The sequence below is a fragment of the Beta vulgaris genome, chromosome 8, assembly GCF_026745355.1.
Source record: "Beta vulgaris subsp. vulgaris cultivar EL10 chromosome 8, EL10.2, whole genome shotgun sequence".
NCBI classification, from domain to species: domain Eukaryota; kingdom Viridiplantae; phylum Streptophyta; class Magnoliopsida; order Caryophyllales; family Amaranthaceae; genus Beta; species Beta vulgaris.
Genome location: NC_079209.1, coordinates 44922374 through 44947641, shown reverse-complemented (window position 1 = coordinate 44947641; position 25268 = coordinate 44922374). Strand labels below are relative to the sequence as shown.

Below are 25268 nucleotides of genomic sequence, written 5' to 3'. Positions count from 1 at the left end.
TTTAGGGGAGAAGTAAGGAAATTTGCCAAAAGTATGAGGGAGAGTGTCTAAAAGCTAAATGTAAGTTGGGAAAAGTATAAAAAAAAAAAACAATAAATTATTGGAGGAGAGAGTATATGTTTGTAGAGATGGGTTGAAAAGGTGGGGAAAGATGATGGGAAAGGTTGCCATTTTTAGATAGAGGGAAAGGGTGTAGATTAAAAAGAAACGGCCTAAAAAGGAAAGTGTGTAGATTTTTAAAAAAAAAGGGAGGTAGTAAAATGTAAATGTAAGTATACAACACCTGCTACTTAAAATTTTTATGTTTTCAATAAAAGTAAAAATATCATGGTTGTAAGCAAGTTACTTTTAGCAACCTATGCTCTATCGAATAGATACCAGCATACTCCATATCATTGTTCTGCAATTTCTATGTACTTTAGAAGACTTAACATTATCGTTATTAATATTGGCAATTTTATAACGTGGACTTCCATTTGTACATGACATTTCCTAGTGGTGTAATACAAATGGACAATTGATGGTTAAAACTATTACAATCTGGTTGCTAACTGCTAATGCTGTAGTCTAATTGCCTATCTGTCAGCCAATAGAATCTATATGGCCAGCTGTCCATATGTATGTACTTTATTGCCTTCGCTATGCTCTTCTCTGTACCCAGAATTGCCTGAGCTCACTATTCCTTGTTGATTTATAATTTGAGTAGTTACTGAGCTCTTTGACCTTTCCTTTCTTTCTTCTTTTTACTAGTTCATTTTTAATTAATCTATCTTCTTACAATTACCTCTTCGCAGACTTTTATGGACGGAGATATGGCGTTGCTTGATATGGGAGCTGAATATCATTTCTATGGTTCTGACATAACATGTTCATTTCCTGTATGTAGCTCGTTCTTGAACTTTATCCTAGTTACTAGTTCAATTTCTTGGGGCCTAAGCATATGAATGTGCTGAAAGATAGAAGAGAAAGATGTCTTGTCTCTATGTTGGCCTTCTGGGAACAAAATCTATTTCTGTGACGAGTCTCTTTAGAAATGGGGATATTGCCGACAGTAGTCATATCTGAACCCTTTGAAAACATGATATTGTTGTATGAATATATGTCGTGACTAGCTTTGAAGCTAGAGGATTTGGCCAACCTTCTATAGAGTTTGTAGAATCAGATATTCATGAGATAAAAGGCATGAAGCTATTCTCAATTTGACATTGAATACTGTCTTTTTGGTTTCTTTCAGGTAAATGGAAAGTTCACTGCTGATCAGCGTCTTATATACAATGTGAGTTTCTTCTTAAGCTGTTATGCTAAGAGCTTGTGGGCTATAGTCACTCTTTGACCGTGAAAGTTGACAAATTTGTGGCTGCATATATTTTTGGGTCTGCTGCTTTATCTGAACATATGACTAGCTGCTCTTCTCTTGGATGATTTTGCAGTGTTTAAGTTTGTATTTTCTACATGTATAGGAGCAGCCCAAACTGGCTTTAGTGTTACAAAACTTGGGGGTCCTCCATATTTTGGGCCAATGAAGAGAATGGTCAGGCCACTTTTACAAGATGAAGTATAGAAGTCAAAGTTGGTGCACAACATAGAGGTTCATGTTTGAAAGGGTCTAGAGTGCTCCGGAGTCCGGACAGCTCATAGGTAGTGTAGTGGAGTTTTGTATAGATGCTTCTAGCTAGGAAGAGTCAGCAACATCTTTGTACATAATGTAGGGAATTGTATAGATTCTCCTTGTGTAGAGAGTTCCTTTAAGGAGGTAGGGACATTATAGAATTAGTAACATTCTAGGTTAGGTGCATGTAGGTCTATACTCTCTTGAGCAATTTTATTATCTCTCTTGCTTAGCCATCTTCCTTCCTTAAGTCAATGTCGTAGCCTAAAAGCTATAGGGTGCGTTGACTAGTAGTCCGAAGGGTGTGTGACGCTAATGGGCAGCATGCATCGTCTAAGGGAATACTCCGCACTTGACAAGCAGCCCCTTGGTCCGCAATTTCTTTTTCAGGGTCCACGAGGATTTCTGAAAGAGCCACTTTGTTAAGATTTGCTATCAAGCAACGCTACTTTATCTGATTTGATTATGCTTACCCTCCGATCTTTTGTTTAATTATATCATTACATATTACCGAATTCTATGTGTTGTATTTTCAATTTTGGATTAGAAGGTTGAATTAATTTAACGTGTTAGCTGATAATTGAGATTTTGTAGCATTTAGGGACTTCTGTAGCAAACAAAACTTTCGTTTTTCCCCCCTTTGTTTGGTGGGGGACACGTGGTAAGTAAGTGCAACAAACCAAATACATCCTCCTATACTAATGACGTATCAGAGACGTGGCAAGAGGAAGGGGGGAGAAGGACAAGGAAGGCAGCAACGGTCACCTGCAATGACAGAGGATATTCAGCCTGCAAGGTCAGAGAATAATCAGGGCATATCAGAGAATATAGCAGGGGATATTCTGGAATTAGGTGAGCTGTAAGATGAGGTGGCATCAGGTGAAAAGAAAGGAGAACAAGACTATAGCTATAAATAATAGAGGGTAAGAAAGGGTGAAGGTATCCAGAAATTGAGTAGTTACCTAGTGTAATTGGGAGAGATCTTGGCCTCTCGAAAGCCTTGACTTACCTTGTAACCTTGTTCTTCTTAATTCAATATATATCCTTAATATTCTGTGACAATCTTTCTCTCATTGTGAGTTAATATATCCTGTGATCTAGTGAGGTTTGGTAGTTTGTTACATCTTGGTATCAGAGCACGTTGATCCATGGCACCACCTACATCTGTCCAGAATGCACAACGCATGGACAAGATAGAGGAGGAGATTGCCACCCTCAAAAACACGGTGGCAGAAGAGGTCGCCACCGCTGTGGCGAAGGCATCGGCAGAAATGCAAGCAGCTATCACCCAGCACATCATTGCAAGTATGGATCTTTCCATTCAAAGGTTGGAGGGTCGCATAGAACGGACCAGGGAGAACCAAGAAGGAATGATTGAAGTGATTCGGGTGGGGCAAAATAAATTTCAGGAGGAAATCCGAAACTCGCTGAAGTGGAGGAGAGCCCCTTCTCTCCAAGTTCATAACGAGGAAGAAAGCTTCCATGAGGAGGAAAACGGACCTTACCATAACGAAGAGAGAAGGGGAGAAAATGAGTTCGCCTTCGCCGAAAATCCAGGAGGAGGTGGATTCATGGGGCCTCCAGGTGGTGGGGGTTCAGGTGGTGGACCTGGACCATTTGAAGAAGGTCTGGGATGGAGGAGTAATGGCGGAGGAGCTGGTTGGAATGGTAGTGGGAACTGGCGAAATGGCGGAAGAAACGGAGGACTGGGCATCGGAGGAAGTGGCGACAACGGAGGAGGTTCCGGCTGGGGTGGACCAGGCGGTAGCGATATCGCAAGTTAGATATGCCTCTTTTTGATGGGAAGGAACCGGATGATTGGGTGGTTAAAGCAAAACGGTATTTTAATTTTTATTATCTTACGGAGGAGGAAAAAAATGGAGGCGGCGGTCGTCGGGCTAGAAGGAGATGCCTTGTCTTGGTACAACTGGGAGCACCGACGACAACCTATCAACCGGTGGTCGGAACTGCGAAAACTCGTTCTACAGCAATTCCGGCCGGCGAACTCCGGGTCATTGTATGAGCAATGGTTGGCCGTCCGTCAACTGGACACTGTCGCCAACTATCGCCGGCAGTTCATAAAACTGGCAGCCCCGTTAGACCAGATACCAGAAAGGATACTTATGGGCCAGTTTTTACATGGGTAAAAGGAGGAAGTGAAGGCTGAGGTTCGTCAAATGGGGCCGTTGACTCTGGATCAGGCCATGGACCAAGCATTACGGGCTGAAGAAAAGATAAGGGTTATAAAAGGGCCCAAGTGGCAGATGGCAGGGGGACAAAAAGGAGGAATTAACTGAGGGGACCAAGGTAAGAATTATAACCACAACACATCTCACTCGGCCCACCCAAAATCCAACTTATTTTCATAAAAACTGGAGTAACACGCCCAACCAGACAAGTGGAGCATATCCGTCGCTCACTCCTCCGAGAGAAATCCGGCGCCTGACTGAGCGAGAACTACAAGAGAAGAAAGAGAAGGGGGTATGTTTCCGGTGCGACGAAAAATGGGCCGTTGGCCATCGTTGCCGGAAAAAAGAGTTAAGTGTGTTAATCACCTGTGATGAAGAAGGGGACGAGGATGACTCGGGAGCAAGGGAGGTCGAAGATGAACTGGGCTCGGAAGAACCGCCCACGGCGGAAGTTTCTCTCAACTCGGTGGTTAGGCTGACTAACCCGAAAACCATGAAGGTGATGGGGGAAATTAGCGGAAAGCGAGTAGTGATTATGATTGATCCCGGAGCGACCCATAACTTCGTTTCTAGCGAAGTGGTCGATAAATTGGGGCTAATAGTGGCTGATTCCAGAAGGTTCGAGGTTTCCTTGGGTAATAGAGATTCAATTCTCGGAGTTGGTGAATGCAGGGAGGTGAAGGTGAAAATAGGAGAGTTTGAAATCAGTGAAGATTTTTTACCGTTGAAGTTGGGCAACTCTGACCTCATATTGGGGGTCCAGTGGCTAGAGAAATTAGGAACCGTGGTCACCAATTGGAAGGAACAGACAATGCAGTTTAATCAAGGGGGCAGAAGAGTTACCTTGAAGGGGGATCCCTCTTTAAACCGGTCGTGTATCTCTCTCAAAGCCATGATCAGGACCATTCGCAAGGAAAGAGGGGGGATTTTGATTGAGATGGGGCAGATGGAAGAAGGACCAGCCAACAATAAGTCCGAAAAAGGATCCAAGGGAATGGTGCCTGCTTATTTAGAGGAAGTGATGCAACAATATCAGAAGGTTTTTCAGAAACCTTCTGGGCTACCCCCACGACGGGGACACGAGCATCAGATTATCCTAAAACAAGGCAGCAACCCAGTAGGGGTAAGACCCTATAGATACCCTCAATATCAGAAGGACGAGATTGAGCGTCTGATCACAGAGATGTTAGAGGCGGGCATCATCAAGCCATCAACAAGCCCCTTTTCAAGCCCGGTTTTACTTGTGCGCAAGAAGGATGGTTCTTGGCGATTTTGCGTTGATTACCGAGCCCTCAACAAGGAGACCATACCGGATAAATATCCTATTTCGGTCATTGACGAACTCCTCGATGAACTTTACGGGTCCAAGGTGGTCACCAAATTGGACCTCAAGTCAGGCTACCATCAAATCCTTCTCAAACCTGAAGATACTCACAAAACTGCATTTCGCACACACGAAGGCCATTACGATTTCTTAGTAATGCCCTTCGGCCTAACCAACGCTCCGGCAACATTTCAATCGTTAATGAATGAGGTAATGCGCCCCTTTCTTCGTAAATTCGTGCTTGTCTTTTTTGATGATATTCTTGTTTATAGTACTAGTGAAGAGGAACATGTGAATCATCTGGCTATGGTTTTGCAAACGTTGGAAGAGAATCAACTGTTTGTGAACCTTAAGAAATGTGAGATTGGACTTCCGGAGGTGGCTTACTTAGGTCACAAGGTAGACGGGGATGGAGTAGCGGCTGATTATGATAAAATCAGAGCAATGGTGGAGTGGGAACCACCAAAGAACCTGAGGGAATTACAGGGGTTCCTTGGACTCACCAGTTACTACAGAAAGTTTGTTGCACATTATGCCCAGATTGCACAACCTCTCACAATTCAGCTTAAGAAAGACTCCTTCGGATGGACGGAGGCAGCCAACCAAGCCTTTCAAGCCTTAAAAACCGCTATGACAAACACCCCGGTCCTGGCTCTGCCTAATTTTAAACTGCCCTTCATTTTGGAGACAGACGCGTCAGGCTACGGAGTAGGGGCAGTCTTGATGCAGGACCAACACCCCATAGCCTTTTACAGCAAGCTATTGGGTCCCACGAGCACAAGCAAGATCTGTGTATGAAAATGAGCTCATGGCGATCTGCTTAGCAATTCAGAAATGGCGTCATTACCTCCTTGGAAGACACTTTATCGTCTGAACGGACCAGCAAAGTCTTAGATTCATTATGCAGCAAAGGGAGGTGGGAGCCAGTATCAACGGTGGATGAGCAAGTTGATAGGTCTGGACTTTGAGATACAGTATAAACCTGGCCCATCTAATAAAGTGGCCGACGCCTTATCACGGAAGAATCAAGGGGACATCGAGTTGGGAGCTGCAGTGTGTACCCAGGGAGTAGATTGGGGAGAGTTATACAAAGAAATTGAGAAAGATCACACCTTGCAACAGATCATAACAGAGCTGCAGAATGATCAATCCGCACACCCTTATTTTTCGCTGGTTGAAGGAAAATTGCTGTACAAGGGACGAGTGGTCATTCCCAGAACTTCGGTGTATGTGCAGCGCTTGTTAGAAGAACATCATGACTCACCCATTGGTGGGCACTCGGGTGATATTAAAACCTACCTCAGATTGGCAGCAAGTTGGTATTGGGTAGGCATGAGAGGGGATGTAACAAGCTATGTGATGAAATGTGGGGTATGTCAACAATTCAAGGCTGCAAATCTCAGTCCAGCAGGGTTATTACAGCCTCTACCTTTACCAACAATGGTCTGGGAGGAGATAACAATGGACTTCATCGAAGGCCTTCCTCGTTCCAAGGGATATGATACGGTGTTTGTGGTGGTGGACCGTCTCACTAAATATGCGCATTTTTTGCCCCTCAAACATCCGTTTACAGCCTATACCGTAGCAGGGGTATTCATCAAAGAGGTGGTAAGGCTTCACGGGTTCCCGAATTCAATTGTGTCAGACCGGGATCGTATATTTATGAGCTTATTTTGGAAAGAGCTCTTTCGTCTTCAAGGAACTCAACTAAAACGCAGCACAACATACCACCCACAGACCGACGGGCAAACAGAGGTAGTCAATAAATGCTTGGAAACCTACCTACGTTGCTTCACATCTGGGCAGCCGAGGAATTGGGGAGCGTGGCTCCATTGGGCGGAATCTTGGTATAACTCGTCACCCCACTTATCCACCAAGATCACTCCCTTCAAGGCACTTTATGGAAGGGATCCCCCCCAATTATTTCGATTGGGCAGAGGACACACGGCTGTGGATAGTTTGGAGAATCTGTTGTTAGAGCGAGAAGCTATCCTAGACGACTTAAGGCTTAATCTCATCAAGGCCCAGCATAGAATGGCAAAATATGCGAATCAGAGAAGGAGGCATGTCACTTTTGAAGTTGGGGAGCAAGTGTATCTTAAGTTACAACCTTACCGCCAACAGTCCTTGGCACGTCGGCCCTTTGAGAAACTAGCACCTCGATTTTATGGCCCATTCCCTGTTATCCAGCGCATTGGGGATGTTGCTTATAAGCTGGATCTGCCACCACATAGCAAAATCCATCCGGTCTTCCATGTGTCACAGTTAAAGAAAGCCATAGGGGATGCAAGTGTTGTGACTGTGCTGCCAAGTCACATATCTCCTGACTTGGAATGGCTGGCTGAACCTGAGGCTGTCTTAGAGGTGCGTACAGTGGGGTCTGCAGCCTCTCCACGTACTGAGGTACTTATCAAATGGCAGCAAGCATCTACTTTCGAAGCAACTTGGGAAGAGTTCCATTCAATCCAACTACGCTTTCCTCACTTCCACCTTGAGGACAAGGTGCGTGTTTGGGCCCGGGGTAATGCAACAAACCAAATACGTCCTCCTATACTAATGACGTATCAGAGACGTGGCAAGAGGAAGGGGGGAGAAGGACAAGGAAGGCAGCAACGGTCACCTGCAATGACAGAGGATATTCAGCCTGCAAGGTCAGAGAATAATCAGGGCATATCAGAGAATATAGCAGGGATATTCTGGAATTAGGTGAGCTGTAAGATGAGGTGGCATCAGGTGAAAAGAAAGGAGAACAAGACTATAGCTATAAATAATAGAGGGTAAGAAAGGGTGAAGGTATCCAGAAATTGAGTAGTTACCTAGTGTAATTGGGAGAGATCTTGGCCTCTCGAAAGCCTTGACTTACCTTGTAACCTTGTTCTTCTGAATTCAATATATATCCTTAATATTCTGTGACAATCTTTCTCTCATTGTGAGTTAATATATCCTGTGATCTAGTGAGGTTTGGTAGTTTGTTACAGTAAGGAGGGCTGTCATTGCTATGCAATTGCTCGTAGTGTGTGTTAGATCTTTTGCAAGAGGTTTTTCATAAATATCCTGCCATTTTTTCCGGCACACTCCAAGGTCATGCAACTCCTTTGTTGGCTAGTTGTTTCTGTATCCAGTGTGACTAAGGAACACAATGATACCCTTTCCTGAACCTTTAACACTCTTTAGCATTGTGCACTTACCTGTATAAAGATGGGGACTCCCAAATTTCTCATCTCTTCTTTGCAGGCTGTCCTGGATGCTCACAATTCTGTCATAGCGGCAATGAGACCTGGAGTGAGTTGGTTAAATATGCACAAGTAAGACTCTCTGGCTCCGTCTTCATAGTTATCTCTTTTTAGGTGCCATTTTTTTAAAGTACCTACTTAATATTGGCTTTTGGAAACAACTACCTTATAATTTTTTTTTTTAAAAAAAAGATACTACCTTTACTCAAAAAGTTTAGGTAGCACTACCTATTAATGTTTATCGCTAGATTGTTCCGTCAATGGGGCCCACTTTATGATTTTCTCTCCTTAAGAATGATAGGTGTGTTGCGTACCTAACAAAAAGACAATCCTAAATTCCTAACCTCCTAACTATGTAGCAGGCTAAGTCAAGGTCAATCCTACAGAGACAAACAATGCAAACACTAGATATTATTGACTCAATTTTTATAAGTGACAAACAATTAATATTTGATAGAATACTGAGCTGATACTAATCTAATGTAATTAATTTGAGTCGTGGAGATAGAATCAAGTAATAAGGACATCCAGAGTTAAGCAATCAAGTTCTAATACTTCCTCCATTTCGTTTTGAATGCAACAAAGGGGTATTTTTTGTGAGATATAGAATATTCCTTTGTTGCATTTTAAACGAAACGGAGGGAGTATAAAGATTCTTATATGAGTCGTGTGTGTGTGCTTGTGCATGTGTGTGTGTGCGTGTGTGTGCATGCAATTTTTTTGTATTTACATGCAAAATCCTTATCTGAACCTTTTGGCCCTTCCGTGAACTGAATTCTAGCTGTAAAGAGGGCCTAAATCCAAGTGAACAGAGTGAAAAACTTGCCTGCTAGTAAGTAGTAAGAACTCACAGATTATCACATATTGCTTAAATTTTGGTTATAGGTGACTTATAACTTATTGTTGATAAAGTGCAGATTCATTAAAGAGCGTATAATATGCTTCTCTGTTTTGTTTTGTAAGTAGGGAGATTCTTTTAAACTGCATTTCATCCAATAAAGGCCGAGTTGGGGATCGTCCTTTGTGTATTCATTCCTTCATATAATTTTCTTTTTCCTTTTTTATCTCTATACAATGGAAATCATAGGCATTGAATTATGTTTCATATAGAACTGGTTTCTTTTAGTTTTAAAACTAAATCTGATATTGGAGTTTATTTAATAAGTGATGACACGTCTCATGTTAACAAATTCTCTCAAAGAAGTAATTTTGAATTAGTATCGCTTCATGGCAAAATATAGAATTTTGTCACGACCTTTCTGGAAATCGTACTTTTATTCGGAATAATTCGAATTTTTGCTGACATTTCTACAATGCATAAGAGACAGAGTTTTTCGAAAATGCTCGTGTTTTAAGATATGGGCTGGATCATGATATCTGAAATGTGCATCCTGGTGGCAGACTTGCAGAGAAAATCATACTTGATGGTCTAAAGAAGGGGAACATCATCACTGGGTGAGATAGTGCCTATTTCTCTTCTCATGACATGTTTTCTGGAAAGTTGATTTAGTTACTCATGTGTATCTTTTCCCTGTTTTTCTCTGCTATTAGGGATATTGATGATATGATGTCTCAAAGGCTTGGAGCTGTTTTCATGCCTCATGGTCTTGGCCACTTGCTGGGCATCGACACCCATGATCCAGGAGGCTATCCTAAGGTCCTGATTGTTTATCCTCTTGATGCTGCTTATCTTTTTTTTTTTCTTTTCTTGGGTGATCCTAATGTAAATGAACTGGTTCGCAAATTTGTAGGGACTGGAGCGGCCAAAAGAGCCTGGGTTAAAGTCTCTACGTACAGCTCGAGAACTGAAGGAGGACATGGTTAGCAAATCTGTTTTCACGAGGCTTAACTTCACACTTAATCCTATGCATATATGTAGACACCTAATCCAAAAGTGCCTATAATATAATAAAAAAATTCTTCCAGAAGATGCTACTTTGGGAAAATAGGCGATAGCCTAGTGCTATAGTGCTAAACCATAGGCCATACCTCATCAACAAATCCTTTGCATTTCCTTTCTTAATGAGTAAAGGGCTTTTCTGTCCATACTTTTTGTTGTCGTGTCCTGATGTTGCGTGGCTCCCTCTCTTTCAATTCTGTTAATGTGCCAATGTCTCTGCATTTTAGTTTGGATTGTTTATTACTATTGGTGTACGTTAAATCTATATAGTGTTATCGCATAAATATGAACAATCAGGAAACAAATATAACTAAAAAGCTAACTTGACCAACCTGTTTCAGGTAATCACAGTGGAGCCTGGATGCTACTTCATCAGTGCTTTACTAATTCCAGCAATGGAAAATTCAGACACTTCAAAGTTCTTCAATCCTGACACTATAAGGAGATTTATGGTCTTTGGTGGTGTTCGAATTGAAAGTGATGTGGTACTGTACAATTTTCTTATTATTCCTGATTTTGTGTGCTATTCACTGGTTAAGAACCCAATGATAATTTCATGCATTAATGATGACGTTTTGTATATTCAGTATCTGAGAACTAACATCATGAGGTTGCTGACTTCAGATAAAGTAGATATAATGTCTCAATGAGTGTTTTTACATGCTCTCTCTCTCTCTCTCCTGTCTTACTTGAGCCCTTAATTCCAGTGATTTTCCCCAAATTGTACTAAGAATGAGTTGCCTATGAGTGATGACCTAATGTTAGATTAATCATGTCATGCGGCAGATTCAAATTGTAGCAAAGTTCCTCTGACTATCAAGTTTCTCCCCTTGTCTTTTCGATATTCTCCATGTTTTTCTTGAACAATTTTTTTCCCAGTTCACACTTCTTTATACTTGATTGGCAATTGCACGACTCTTCTGGCTTTATGCTTGGTCATGTCTTAGTTCAGGTTTCTCAAGTATGTGTATGTTGATGGTCATTTGGTGGACATTTTTCTGGTCCCTTCTGCCTTAATATTATTGTTGAGAGCTGCCTTCAGTATTTATGTCCTCGGTCTGCAGTGCATATCTTTACTCATCTGCAGTATGCACTGTCACATTTGCTGGTTTTAGCTGCATAAATTTTATGACTAACCATCATGCCAGTAAGAGGGGTGTGTGTAGCTCTCTCTTCTAAACTTTGCTCTTGAACAATGTAGCACGTCACCTCAACTGGCTGCAAGAACATGACAAATGTTCCTCGGGAGACATGGGAGATTGAAGCTGTGATGGCAGGGGGGAAATGGCCACCAGAAAAGGGTCTTTATTATTCAGATAATGGATTTGGAAATCCTCATTCATGAAGGTATGTTGAGATGTGCCAACAGAGAGGAAGTGCACGATAGTTTCCAAGGTTTATACACATGGATGCTGACATTTGCAAAAGTAGAATGACAGATTTTAGTGTGCTTATATCTAGAAAAATTGTGTTGATTCTAGCTTGTCAATAAAGTAGAGTTTCTGATCCCCTCTCTCTTTGTAATAATAAGAGCATTGATCATTTGAGAAATGTAATACAAGTTCAAGGGGATGTGAGCTTTCTATGTCCTGTCCTATAATCAGGGAAAATTTTACTATAATCATAAAAGTGTGAGCAAAAATGACACCGTTTCATGGCGTTTTGTGTTACTTCATTTCAAGCGCTTACATGGCACCGTTTCATTTCTAAAGTGGCATCTCTCTAGAAATGATCAAGATTTTTGTAATAGATCTCAAATCTTTGATCATTAAGCTGCATTTTTTTTGAAACATGATTACAATAAAGTACTAAATCCTTTTGGCCTCGGGTATTATGTAAAATGCAATCATAATTGCAATCATTACTTCCTAAATAGAAACACAACTCGTAAAAAAGGTTAAAACAAGTTGCTTATTAGAAGCAAATGAGCTATATCATCAGTTGTCTTGAACTATTGAAATGTGACAAAAACTTAATCTGGAGCATCAGTCGTGCTAATTTTTTTTTTTTTATCTATAATATGCGTGGAGGTGTAAGGTGTTGTTGATGCAATTGCAAAGTCTTGACATTACAACAAAGAATTTAGGGGTTTAAGTATATAAGGTCTTTATGATGTTGTCGTTATGACAAACTTAGATATCGAAATGATCATTCTAAACAAATGTACACCTCAATAATGACAACACTTCGGTAAAATATAATTCTATACATATTAGCAGTGGAGATATCAATCTACATTCAAAACTTCTTAATATTGACAATTTTTTTTTCCATTAAAACTCTTAAACTATTAACATATACCTAGAACTTTTAAATACTCGAGCTAAAATTCTTCATGACAGTTTGTATAATTTTCTGAATTTTACAAGTTTTATTTATGGAAGGATTAAAAATAAATTTGAAGCATTTATATTCATTATGTACAAATTGATTACTGATATTCTCCATATATGAATGGTTAAGCTATGTCCGTCTCAGTTTTCAATTTGGTTTGAAAAATTCCAATTTTTAATTACTACATAATTGTCTCGGATTTTTAACTTTAAAGAGTCTCTTTTAATGTGATTTCACTTTAATTAACCTGCTAAATCAATTAAGTACAACACAATATACTCTTCAATCAACCCTTTAATTTCAATTCGCATAGACCAATCAAACCACGTCATATATCATAATTACTCAATTTTACATGTTAACTAAAAGTGTAGGATTATTTTAGGATGAAACCTTCTTTAAACTGCTAAAAGATAATAAAAACTCGGAACTTTTTCTAAAACAAACTAACTATAGTCGAGATAGTTGGTGTCGATTTTCCCACTTTTATTTTGCCCTTTGTTACCTTTTCACATGCAGTCCGGCAGCCCACCACCACCCTGAACGTGCCTCGTCCTTTTGTGTCAACTTTCCTCCCATTGGTTTTATTTCCTCAAAAAACAAAAATCAAGAAATTTTACTACAATTCAATTGCATGCAAAATTCTTCCTGAACCCTTATGTGCTTATATTCTTCTTGCTCCACATTTTGATTTGGGGGTAATATTGACCGAATTTAGGGCTGGCATGATTTTTTTGGGGTTTTAATTCTTAAATCCCTTTTCGAAAAAATGCAAATTACATTTTAAGAAAGCCATCACTGTACAGTTGAATTCACAATAGAAGGAAAATTGATTGGAAATAGAGTTTCTGGTATGTGATTGAGTTGATAATCAACACATTCTAGGGTTTTCAAATAGTGGTAAGTTTCAAAATTCCTCTTTTAATTTCATTTTATTCTTAGATGTTCTTTATTGTTGTTTTCATGTGAGTTAGATACCCCTTTTTTTTTTGTAAGAACATTGATTTCTGAGTGCTGTACATGAGATTATAGATTTTGTAGTATGATAATAATGGCAGATGGATTCAAAAACTGAGATGGGGAAAGCTTTTGGGTGTGGAGGAGCTATGTCTACAACACAAGGGTTGCTGAAATCTGATGGTTTAGGGTTGTTAAATCATATTCAAAGTTGTTCACAGTTATCTGCTTGCAGCATTACATCTGAAAGTTCTGCCCTTAATTTTGTATATCAGAGAAAGAGGCGTCCAAAAAACCCTACTTTTGTTGCCCCAATTACATCACCTGATAGCATAAATTTTGTCTATGAAAGAAGGAAGAATCACAAAAGGGCAGTCACTATTTTCCCAGCCATGGTCTCGACGAATTCTTCGCCTGATGGTGTTTGTAATTCGTCCATCAGAGAGAACCGAGTCGTACCCTCGTGCCCGGAAAATAGAGGATTGAGTGGACAGGAGCAGCTGTTGACAACTTCAGAAACAATTGATGGGTGTGTAAGTGAGGAACGTGGTTGTTATGTAAAAGACAAGATGAACAAGAATTTCGAGTTGTATAGTGTAGATGATAGCTGTTCGTCGTCGTTGCTTGATATGGGCTCGAGTCCGTTGAAGAGTAAAATAGATGACACTGATGAGTGTTCATCCTCTGGTGCACTTGTTGTTGATGTGATGGAAAATGACCAATCACAGTCGGCTAAGGGTCTTTGTGTTTCTATTCTTCGAAGCCATGGATTGTTGTCTGATTCTGGGTTAAACAGATCTGGTGCTTCCGAGGAAGAACCACCATCATGTAGTGGCAGCAGTTGTTCTCGCACTTGTAATGTTTGTGGTGTAATTGGTACAGCGGTAGACATGCTAATTTGCGACGAGTGTGAGGAAGCATTCCATATTTCTTGCTTCAATCCAAGCATAAAAAAGCTTCCTATAGATGATTGGTATTGTCAACCTTGTTCTAAAAAGAAGCATAACTTGTTAAGAGAGAGAGCGGTTAGGAAGTCTTCAATTATCCGGACTGAAAAGGGTTCTGTAACCTCTGAAGGAGATTTTAGTCCAATAGCATTGATGTTAAAGGATTCTCAGCCTTACATAACTAGTGTTCGTGTTGGTAAAGGATTCCAAGCGATTGTGCCTGAATGGCGTGGACCTGTGAGAAGGTATGCTTCTAGAATTTGGTTTACAAGATCTTTATGACAATAATCTATATATCCTTTTGACTTCTGTTTGAGGTTTTTCTGTCAACTTTAACCATTAATAGCCAATAGTTAAGTGGTTAGATTACAATTAGTACCTTTGTAGTTGCATGCCTCCATACACTTGAGATATGTTGTGTTTGTCCCCACGAGGTACAAAACTATCCAATTCAGCTAGTTAGGGTGGATTTGGTGGTACCTTGGATGAGTATGGTGGTGTCTTAATTGTTTGTGGTTAAGCTTTACATATTTATTGTTAGCTTGGAGAAAACATAGGGGATCATGTTTTTGCTCATTCGAGGGTCCCGGAAAAAGAAATGTTCTGGCCATCGTGCTTGGTTTTTTTAATGAGAACTTAGTAGCTTGAGAATGTCATGTTATTTTCACTCAGAAGTGCTTTGTTGAGTAGCTAGGTGTATAAGAACTGAGAAGTGTGGAAATTGTCATGGTTGTTTTCCTGGCTTAATTTCTTGGACTCTGCAGAATTGTGAATACATATATAGGATGACAAGTTAGGTAGTAGCTCGGTTCTGGAGATATTGGGAAGTTTCAATTGGTTCATGACTTGCAGGTTATTTTAGGTGTTTTTAAGATGCTGTTGCCTTTTGCTGATAAGAGTTGGTACTTGGTAGAGCAATTAACCCCCCCCCCCCCTCCAAAGAAAAAGAAAGAGGTAGAATAGTGTGTTGCCCTTCATGGATTTTGGTACTATGCAATATGGCTTGAGGTCATTGATCCATACAAATGTTCTTCATTTCTGTAACTCTTTATTTTCTTGCTTTTGTAGAATATCTTTCTACATTTTGTAGTGGTTTTCTTTGATCCGCAACAGTTTGTTTAGCTTCACTGGAGTTGATACTTTCTAGTTTCTTCTATGTAGTATCTTTGTCAATTTGTTGAGGATGGCTTGAAGGCAGTTAAGTGTCTATCTGTTTCTTTTGTCTCTGTCGTAGCGTCGTTATGATTTATTTCTCTAGTGTATTTCCCTATCAATAAATATTGCTGTGAGAAAGTCTGGATGTAATTTGTATTGGTTGTCTTGTTTCGAAGAAAGTTTTATCGCATGTGAATGTGATTCTTATGGTATATCCTCTCCGAAAGAAGATCATAATAGATATAGCAATGGGACAATAAGTTTATACATTGTCAATACGAAGGATCTCGTCAGCTCTAATGTGCCTTTTGGAAAAGGTGATTTGTTGACGCGGTAGGGGGATCAGTTAACTATTTGACCTCATAAGTTGTAGCTTTAGGAGACAAGACTCAGATATTTGTTATGCTATTTTCTCCAGAAGATTCTAAACCTCGTGCAACTCATGGTGTTAAATGGTCTTTGTCTTTCTCATAAGTAATTAATAAAACCCTGTTGGGCAAAACAGACAAAAGAACGAACAATTTTAGTTGAAAAACATATTCGAATGCGCCAAGGACGTAATTTTGTCATGGCGTTCTACAATGGGTTGTTGTAGAACAATAACTCCCAAATTCGTAACAAGTTTACAACTCGGACGTTATGTAGGAGTGCCTGTGTAGTAATGCATTAGGGCCTCGAGGACGGACTAATAGGATGGTCAATATCATGATCGTTGTTGTATCAAGTATTGGCACATAGTCCTTTCCTCTTTGCAATGACTTACAAGGTGAATATAAGATGAGGTACCATGATGTCCTTTGTTTGCATATGGTATTGTTTTAGTGGATGGGTTTACTGCAGGTATTGGTGATAATATAGAACTTTGAGATAAGTGGTGGAAACTTGAGAATTGAGCATGAGTTGAAGAATAACAAAGTTTTTGCGGTTTTGTAATGTTCAGTAATATCTTGTTGGTTGTAGGTTGGAGATTGGAGATGGATTGAGGTTATTATTTTGCCATGAGTTCGATGTTTCCTTTAGAACTTTCTTTTTAAGATTCCATGTTCAGGATATGGTTTCTAAAAATAGTAAGCAAACATATTGGGATGTTCTCTCTCTAGGTTTGCTAGTGTTTGAATATAAGGATTCAATTTTTACGTTGGACTCGATTTCTAGTTCTAAGCTTTATCTTATTCTAGGCAAAGGTGATTGATCCATATTTGACCATCTATGAGGCTCAAACACTTGGATGGTTTTGGGGTTTTGTCAGCTTAGTGAAGGTAGAGGGTGGAGTTGTGTGCTTTTCGTAGAGGAGGGGAGGAAATTGGAGGGTTTGGAGAAGATTTGGTGAGATGCAAGCAAAAAGTGTATCTATGGTGGCTAACCAGCAAAGAGTCTGAGAGAAATCGAGAGAGAGAAAGATAGAATGAATGAACCTTTTTTAATGGTAAGGAGAAGGACCCACACCTCAACTCTCACAATTTCTTGGTTTGACATTTGCGGATCACGTGCGAGAGTAGGTGGGACGGTAAGGGGATCCTTACACCCAAGCACCATACTTGGCAAGATTTGAACCCATGACCTTAAGGATCTAAGATAAGAGTCTTGCCAAGTGACCAAGTACTACTTGGTAAGAATAAATGGACTTAGAGGAAAGGTGAAATATCGTACATGATAATATGTACTTATAAATTATAATCTCATTATTTCTGTTGTTTTCATTGCTTTTGACTTGCAAAATACAAGATGAAAGAATGAGATATGTTCCACAACCAATACCCTTTAGATTCCGAAACTGGGAAAAGGCTCTACATGATATACTTTAATAGGGTGGGGGTGGGGTAGGGAGGATCAGGTTAAGGGAATTAACAGCTAAATACCTATGTAGAGTTGTTTTTTTGTGTGTGATTGATCTGAATCTTAAAGGAGCTAAACATGGATAAATGGACTTGGGTGATTTGTTATCATGAGATGTGGTATGAGAATGTGATATTTACAGAAATATCTACCCTGCCTCCGTTAATGCTATATCCAGAATTTATATTTTTATCTGTCTATCAATATATTTAAAGGTCTTTTGAGTTTTGAGCTCACGCTATATCAAGAGATTTTTATATATACGCACACACATATTATTTCTTCTCAAGAATCGTGATTCTTACACAATATGTAATATTTGCTGTTGGTTTGATGCAGGGGAGGTGGTGTCGTTCCTGAACCAATGGAGTTGGATCCATCACATTCTGTTAGTTTGCCTGTGAGGCTTGCATTGAAGCTTTATCATTGGTTTCTCTTATGTGGTTTACTTTAAAAAGTGACTCTTGATATTTTCTCTGCAGAGACCATTTTCTGGCAAACCTCGTAAGGCCTTTATTGGTAATTGGCTTCAGTGTAGAGAGGTCATCGTTGGTCTGGGAGACAGCATAGATGGAACTATATGTGGAAAGTGGCGCAGGTATCTGATAGTGTATCTTGTTTTGTGGTTTCTTTCCTTCTAGTTATGCATACGCAACCTTTTAAATGTAAGAGATGCTAACTAAATTCGACACTTAATCAAGTCTCTAAAAGTACAAGAATCAGTCTGTTTCACTGATATATACTTTCTGTGAAGGAGATCGCGCTGGCTTTGTTCTTTGGTATCAAGGGTATTAAGTTAGGGGCTGGTATTGTGAACTAGGTTCTTGATTTCCTATAGTCAGGTGAGTGGGTAGCAGGTGCAATTTTGATCATTGTTAAAACTACAAAGATTCACATGGCAACATGAGAATCAACATGTAATCTTTGTTTCATTTGCTGACCTTGGAAGCAAAATTTGTAAACTTTTAATGGACCTTTTATGAGCTACAGAGGTTTTCACCTAGATCTCTAAATTACATGCACCAGCATGGCTAATCAGAATTATTGTGGGAGCATGGGAAAACACAAGTCTGGTATTTTATTTATCGCTTCCTCCCCTTACAGGATAAACCACTGAAAACAAGCTGCTCTATATTATGCAGATTAGTTCTATGGAATTTGTTAAAGGGTATCGAATTTGGTTTCTCTGGCTTCTGCACCGTTTTGTGTTGTCATAGGTGCTTGAAGCTCGACTGCTGTATTATATGTGCAACTGCTGAGTGATTGTCTGTTTGATTTTGTCTAACTAGTTTTCCTAGAGCAACTGTCAGTGCTTGATATTTGTTTACTGGCATTATCCTTGTTGAATGGAGCTTGCTCAAGGAGTCTTTACATGCAGGGCTCCTCTTTTTGAGGTCCAGTCTGACAATTGGGATTGTTTTCGCTCTGTTCTTTGGGATCATGTGCATGCTGACTGCTCTGTACCTCAGGTAAGAAGAGCTTTTCATCTATCAATACCTATGTTCCAGGCTAATTAGGCATAGATGGCTTTATTCCCCCCCCCCCCCCAATTTGTGACGGGTATTCCTTTTGCATTACAATAGATGAAGATTCCAAAGCCTTGTTTGAGTACTTTCTCTCCCTCCTCATTACTGCTTGTGTGCATGAAAATAGGAAGTGTTATGCTACTTTTTCTCCGTCGTCCTCAGGCCTGAGTAATACATAGTGTGATTTTCCAATATTCTGCTTCTGATAGTGATTGTTTCTTCAAGATAGTTGTTTCCTACTTTATGTGTTAGAGTAAATGAGATTATGAAATTTAGTTCCTTCTTCCGTTTTTCTTTAAACATAAGAAATACGTCCTGTGTTCTTTGAAAGTTACAACAGTTTAGTTTTTATATTTGCTGATGCACAACGTTGATTGTTAGCATTTAGAATTATTTATTAGTAGAAATTGTAAAAGGTTGGTACTTACGAAAATATTTATTATTTATTGAAAATATATACTTCCTCCGTTCCATAATAAGTGAAACACTTACTATTTTAGAACGTTTCAAAATGAGTGAAACATACCTTAAAATGGAAAAAAGAAAGTGACAGAATGACAATAGTACCCATCACAAACTTGTGTGGTTTGCTTTTCTCTCTCCTCCTTTTGATAATGAAAAGGGTATTTTATGACTATTGGCTTTTGAAAGTGATGTTTATTAAATCTTGTGTTCAATCCCTATGTTTCACTTATTATGGAACGAAGGAAGTATTGAGAAAACCCCAATGATATTTGTGTTTATATAGCTCCGCTGTTCCATTATACGTTAGGTTTTTGACACAGATAAAGGAGCCCAAGTGATGAGGAGAGAGATATAGAGAGTTAAAGAGAGAGAAACAAAAGGGACCGGTGTGATAGAAGAGAGATAGAGAGAACCCTTCACTAAATTGGTAATGATGCCATTAATATAAAACTTTTGAGAATGGGAAGTGATGAAACTATAATGGAATGAAGAAAGTATTAGTTACAAATTCCGGTCAAAATATATTTGAATAGTGCAGAAGTTCCAGTGTTGCAATTAAAAAAGACGATGAAATATGAAGTTAAACCACGGTACATAATACTAGAGGACAAGTCCTTGAGAAGAAAATGCTTACAAGAAGCTTGCCAATTACTTTGGATATTTGAAAGCAATAAGAAAAGCACCTGATGCAACATACCACGAAGAGGCCAGGAACATAATAGGAAACATGCCATCTCTATCCACTAATATTAACATGGAAGCTACACTATTTGCTCTCCAGTCAAAGTACTTGAATCATTGCCATAAAAGCATATCTTAAAAGTACCTTATTATGCTGTTTGCTTCGCCTGTTCATGTAGCCCACGAAAGAAACAGAGCAAGACAACTTCCCATTTAATGTATAAAAGCCTACATCCGAAAGCACGAGTGACCTCATAGTAGTGGGGAAGATGAGTAAAAGATTCTGAACCTTTGTAACACTGGTGCAAATGTTATGAAATGAGACCCTAGTTGGCCGTCACCACCGCACCTGCAAATTATCATGCATGTTTAGCCTTTTATATACTGCCTTCATATATATAGGAGTCTTCACCTCCCTAATGAAATTAGAAATAGAGGAAATAGGGGGTTTTGGTGTGTTCTGTTAGTTTTTGTTGAAGATTTTCGAAGAAAAGTAGCTAGAAGAATGAACTAGCTAGATCTGTGAAAACATAAAATCTTAGACACGGTACAAAGTGGCCAGGTCACTGGCTCTGTATCATGTGAAATTCTTTTCAGAATATAGGTTCCAAAATGAGTTGTGACTTCACCAGTTAATGAAGTTTGAAATTGGAGCGTGGATCAGGAAGTTGACTCTTCAAAAGAGAATTATAGCGAAACACAAGACTTTAGGAATTTGTATGTAGAGGCATTGCCCCAATTCGTATGTGGATTTTCAAATCAAGTTCTGTCTTTCCTAGAAGCTCATTGTGAGATAGGAGCATGATATGAGGTAGCTGATAAAGTTTGATAAAGAAATTGAAAATGGGTGCTCTTGCTCAACAATCTGCCTAAACCCCCCTGCAGTGGTCTACCCACTCAAAATGTGGCAAAGGAATAAAGATCTTGTTATTGGATTGAGCTGAAAAGGAATTTTGTGAAGTTTGCTTTTCTCTCTTGTGCATCTTTGTGATGTGTCCCATGAGAAAGGCAACTTTCATGTAGTTTGTAATTGAATGTAACTGTTAAATTTTTTTGGGGGGTAATTCTTTTGTTCAAATAGATCTTTCTTCAGTCTCAATCTTTGGAGATATCTTTGATATGAACAACTACATTAAAATTTAAAAAATTTAAGAATCTAGTTCCTCAGGCCTCATGTCAAGGTTAGTTAGAAGTTCATTGTTGAATTTGGGTAAGTGGTTGTGTTTTTGCTACTGCCTACTGGAGATGAAATAACTGGCAAGGTCTTGTGTCCAGAGTCCAGTTGAAGTTGAAATTTAAACTGTTCCTTGAGAAATAATTTTGTTTTTCTAAGCAGAGAGTAAGAAAGCCTATGTGAACAACCTTTTATGGAGCTGTAAGTTTTCTCATAATGAAATGGCTTTCTAAAACTTTGAGGGAGCATCTAGTTTAGGTTCAGTTGTTTGAGATGGAAAGGATTCAAATTGTACCGATACAATAATGGTTTCTGTTACTTATACTTCATATTTTTGATGATTCATTTCAAACTCATTCTGATTCCTTTTTTTATTATTTGGTTCTTCTGCCAGAGAGGATGAACAAGTAATTATTACTACCAGTCTGTTGCAATTTTAAAAAAATTCGTAATCAACAAAATATAAATTTTTGATCGAACTACATATTCCAACCCTAACATATACTATAATTTACAATGTATATCTCCCAACGGTCAAATCTGGCATAAACCTTAAAGAAGCTTTGACTATGACGAAGTTTGGTTCATGGAATAAGCGGAAAACAAAATTGTGATAATCAAATACCAACATAAAAGGTTTTTCTCGCAAACAGCTATTCTATTTCATAAACTCTATAATTCAAATTGCAAGAGTGAGGTGAGTAGGATATTATGATTATCTGTGAGCATCATTTCTAGTGTATGCAAAGATTTGAAAACTCGGTAAGTATGTGGAAACTGAATAGCAGTGGAGGGAAGATAACGCCACTTTTTCTTTCTTTTTCGTCTATATTGTGGTACAGAACCTTGGATTGGTAAGATCTTAAGTTGCAGTGGTGGCAGTGCTCTTCAAGGACTCCTTTCATTAATTGGCAGTGCCGTTGTGTAGCTGGATGTTTAACCATAGATGAAGCTTTTTTCTTTTTCTTTTTTTGGCGGGTTTTTGGGGGGGGGGGGGAGGTAATTGTTGTTGAATCATGGAGCCAACCTAACCCTTTGCATTAACCTGGTATGTATTCTAGAGCTTTCCATGCTAAACATCCTGGTCATTATCTCCGTGCTTCTAAATGGTAGAACACAAATACTAAAATTACTTACTGGTGGGTGATGTCCTATCTAGTTTCACAGTATCTCAGTCATAGTCCTCCATATCTAATTTACACCCCAAATATTTCAACCTCTAGCCCTGCGCTTCCAACTCTTGTTTCTGTAGTTCTAGCCTATCATTAACTCCTGGTCTGATAATATTATCTATGGCAACATTCACCATGGCACCTCATCTTTTATGGACTTTGGTCAACTCTTCTGTGGCTGTTGCAAATAAACTAGTACTTATGCTTAGGTCAGATCCTTGATAAATTGCAGTTTTGATTGGACAACCCCCTTGAAGAGTCCTTATTCTAACAATTTTCATTAGCTGCCCTTGCATATTCATTATTATGTTTTACACATTCATCATTCTTTGTTATTGTGCATCAAGTACATACCTGGGTACTTTATCATAAGCCTTCTCAATATCGAAGAAAATCTTGTGCAAATTTCCAAGGTTGTTGGCCCAAAAAAACACAATTTTTTTATGATTTATGTTAATGATCGGAATTGTAAGTTTGGGTCCCCCTCTTTTGACTATAAAGTTAATCAATTCGGAGCATGGTTTAAATGTTCACCCAAGTTTTTGCAACTTTAATGTACCAGGAGCTGGAAACTGAAGAAGTATTGAAGCAATTGAAGTACATTGAAATGGTAAGTACATTGTCTTAAACTGTCCATATCCCAATTGGCTTATGGTTGATGGGTTAAACTTGTTAGATATTAGTCGATGAAGAAAGTAGGTGAATTTTGTGTTTTATGGATATGTCAGTTTGCCGGTAATGAGGCTCTACATAGAAGACTTTCTTCCATGTGCATATGTTCGATTGCTGTAATGAGTCATCTGCCCTTTTTTTCCTTCTTATTGCAAGTTTCATTTGCCACTTGTAAGTTCATTATGAAGAAAAATTATGGAAACATCTGTGCCTATGTATATTTGAGTTTTATGTAGAGGACTTGCCTCAAATATGCATACATGCAATCATGTCTAGTAATATCTGCCTTTTCTAATTATACTAGTAGGTGAAAATGGATGTGATATTGATGGCAGTTGTCATGATTCCTGGCCATTGGTGCACCACCTGTTCTTTTTGTCTGTTGCATCTTTTGGGTCCACTTTCTATTGAGTTCTTGGACTTTTTTTTTTTTTGAGAGGTATTGAGTACTTAGACTTGCTTACTCCAGTTTCCATAGAGACATTTTTGGTTAGTCTTTTTGGGTTTGGAATCAGGTCTGGTTGGAATGTTGAATGGGCTAGCATCTGTTTTCAGGCTTTAAGGATAAATTTTGCTTCATTTTTTTTGAAGAGCTAGAGTGAATTGTGACTAATCTAAGGGGGAAAGGCATTCATATTTTTGAACTGCATAGTTAATTTGAACATGGTATACTTGGGCATCTCTCTTCTGAATTAGCTACTTGGGCAAGCTGGATAGATTATACTCTATGGCCTTGTGAACTATGCATTACAACAGAAAACATTATATAATTAACATATTTACCCTAATGCCTCTAAAGAGGCTCTCACCCCTGGCAGGACAGGGGGTTTACAGACTTGATCCCTGCAATAGCAGAGAGGTGTCTGATACCTGCACAATAAAATGTAGTTCAGACAGCCAGTGCTCTGTCAGAAAGTATGCTGTTCGACTTACGAGGATAATTTGGTAAGAGTTAGAAGTTAAAACTTACTGGTTTGTAGTTAGAAAAATTCACATAATGCTGACTGGAGAGTCGTTTCTTGTGCGAGAGCAATAAGTCCCTGTTCTTTTGGACTTATTTTCGGTTTCGTTCAGTTCAGTTTTACTCTCTGCATTTTAGTTTCTCTCAGTTCCGTTTCGTTCCATTCAATTCAGTTTCTCTCAGTTCAAAAGAACGGGGCTTAATTTATCTAATGGTTAGCCAGTGGCTTAATTTTGTTTACAGATAACTATTTTCTGGTTTTAAATGTTCTTGCAGTTGAGGCCTCGACTGGCAGCAAAGAGGCGGAAGTTAGAAGTTTGTAATACTAATGGCTCTGAGGTCCCTACAGAGGATGCAAGCAAGTGTACAAGCTCTATAGATGCGGGGAGAAATTCGTAGTCTTGCTGTTCAATACTGGTGGAATTAATGTCAAAGAGTTTATCGGTCTGACTTTGGTGCATAGCTATCCTATGTTTGCTCACTTGTTGTAATCAAAACAAAAAGCTGAATATAGCATACTTGTAAAAATGATATAGCTAGTGCCATTTCTGTCCTTTTGGCTCCTGTAAAATCTTAGAATTTGTATCCCTTGCATTTTTGCTGTGCTCGTAGGGGAAAATTTGTCGTCGTATCAATCATAGATGCTTCAAATTGTTGAATCAGTGTAACGAGGAGAGAAAAGACAATAGCTTACATATAATTGAAAGATGCCAGAGATCATGTGGGAAGAGCATGAATGCATGATTGCTCTTGTACTGGAATTTCTTGATTTCTACTGAATCTGGTGCTGTAAAGAGATGCTGCACTTTGGGAGAGTTTTACTTTCGGATTATGGGGTGATAGCTTGTCTAAGTTTGGTTTAGTTCTCTTGCTAATAACAGTCTAGAGATGATTGGTTAGATTTGAAGTCTTACATCTTCTCTTTTTGTTGAGTATAAGCTGACCGTACACCAGCAAGAATGTATGGCAATCCCCTGGCTTTTATTAAGCATATCAGATATCTCACCAACTTTGGAATAGCAGTAACATATTGAGACTTGGCAAACACAATAAAACTTAGTAGGTTATTATTTCTTGAGAACCAATGCTTTCTAGCGAGGCTAGAAATAAATGCCCCAAATTTGAACTTCTTA

At 39.0% G+C, this 25268-nt stretch overlaps 2 protein-coding genes across 5 annotated transcripts in view; both read left to right on the top strand.

Moving 5' to 3' along the window:
- Positions 1-11930, top strand: part of LOC104883685 (uncharacterized) — a 36797-nt gene extending 24867 nt beyond the window's left edge. The window contains exons 9-16 of the mRNA XM_010668236.4: positions 795-878; positions 1235-1276; positions 8357-8427; positions 9757-9810; positions 9907-10012; positions 10107-10175; positions 10597-10740; positions 11457-11930. Coding sequence (XP_010666538.1) covers positions 795-878; positions 1235-1276; positions 8357-8427; positions 9757-9810; positions 9907-10012; positions 10107-10175; positions 10597-10740; positions 11457-11600 — 714 coding nt within the window. The 3' untranslated portion in view covers positions 11601-11930. The remainder of the gene's footprint in view (positions 1-794; positions 879-1234; positions 1277-8356; positions 8428-9756; positions 9811-9906; positions 10013-10106; positions 10176-10596; positions 10741-11456) is intronic.
- Positions 11931-13046: 1116 nt separating this feature from the next.
- LOC104883683 (uncharacterized) lies at positions 13047-24890 on the top strand. Of its 4 annotated transcripts, none has more exons than XM_048635348.2 (8): positions 13047-13489; positions 13648-14738; positions 17824-17884; positions 17967-18082; positions 18863-18953; positions 23065-23112; positions 23974-24119; positions 24412-24890. In XM_048635348.2, exons 2-8 carry the CDS (start codon positions 13648-13650, stop codon positions 24413-24415), a joined length of 1557 nt encoding a protein of 518 aa, XP_048491305.1. In that variant the 5' UTR covers positions 13047-13489; the 3' UTR covers positions 24416-24890. The 4 variants fall into 4 exon arrangements, with proteins under 4 accessions (XP_048491305.1, XP_048491304.1, XP_048491306.1 ...); XM_048635347.2 differs by having other exon boundaries at positions 13631-14738; XM_048635349.2 differs by lacking the exon at positions 13047-13489 and having other exon boundaries at positions 13512-14738; positions 17824-17872.
- Positions 24891-25268: the final 378 nt, after the last annotated feature.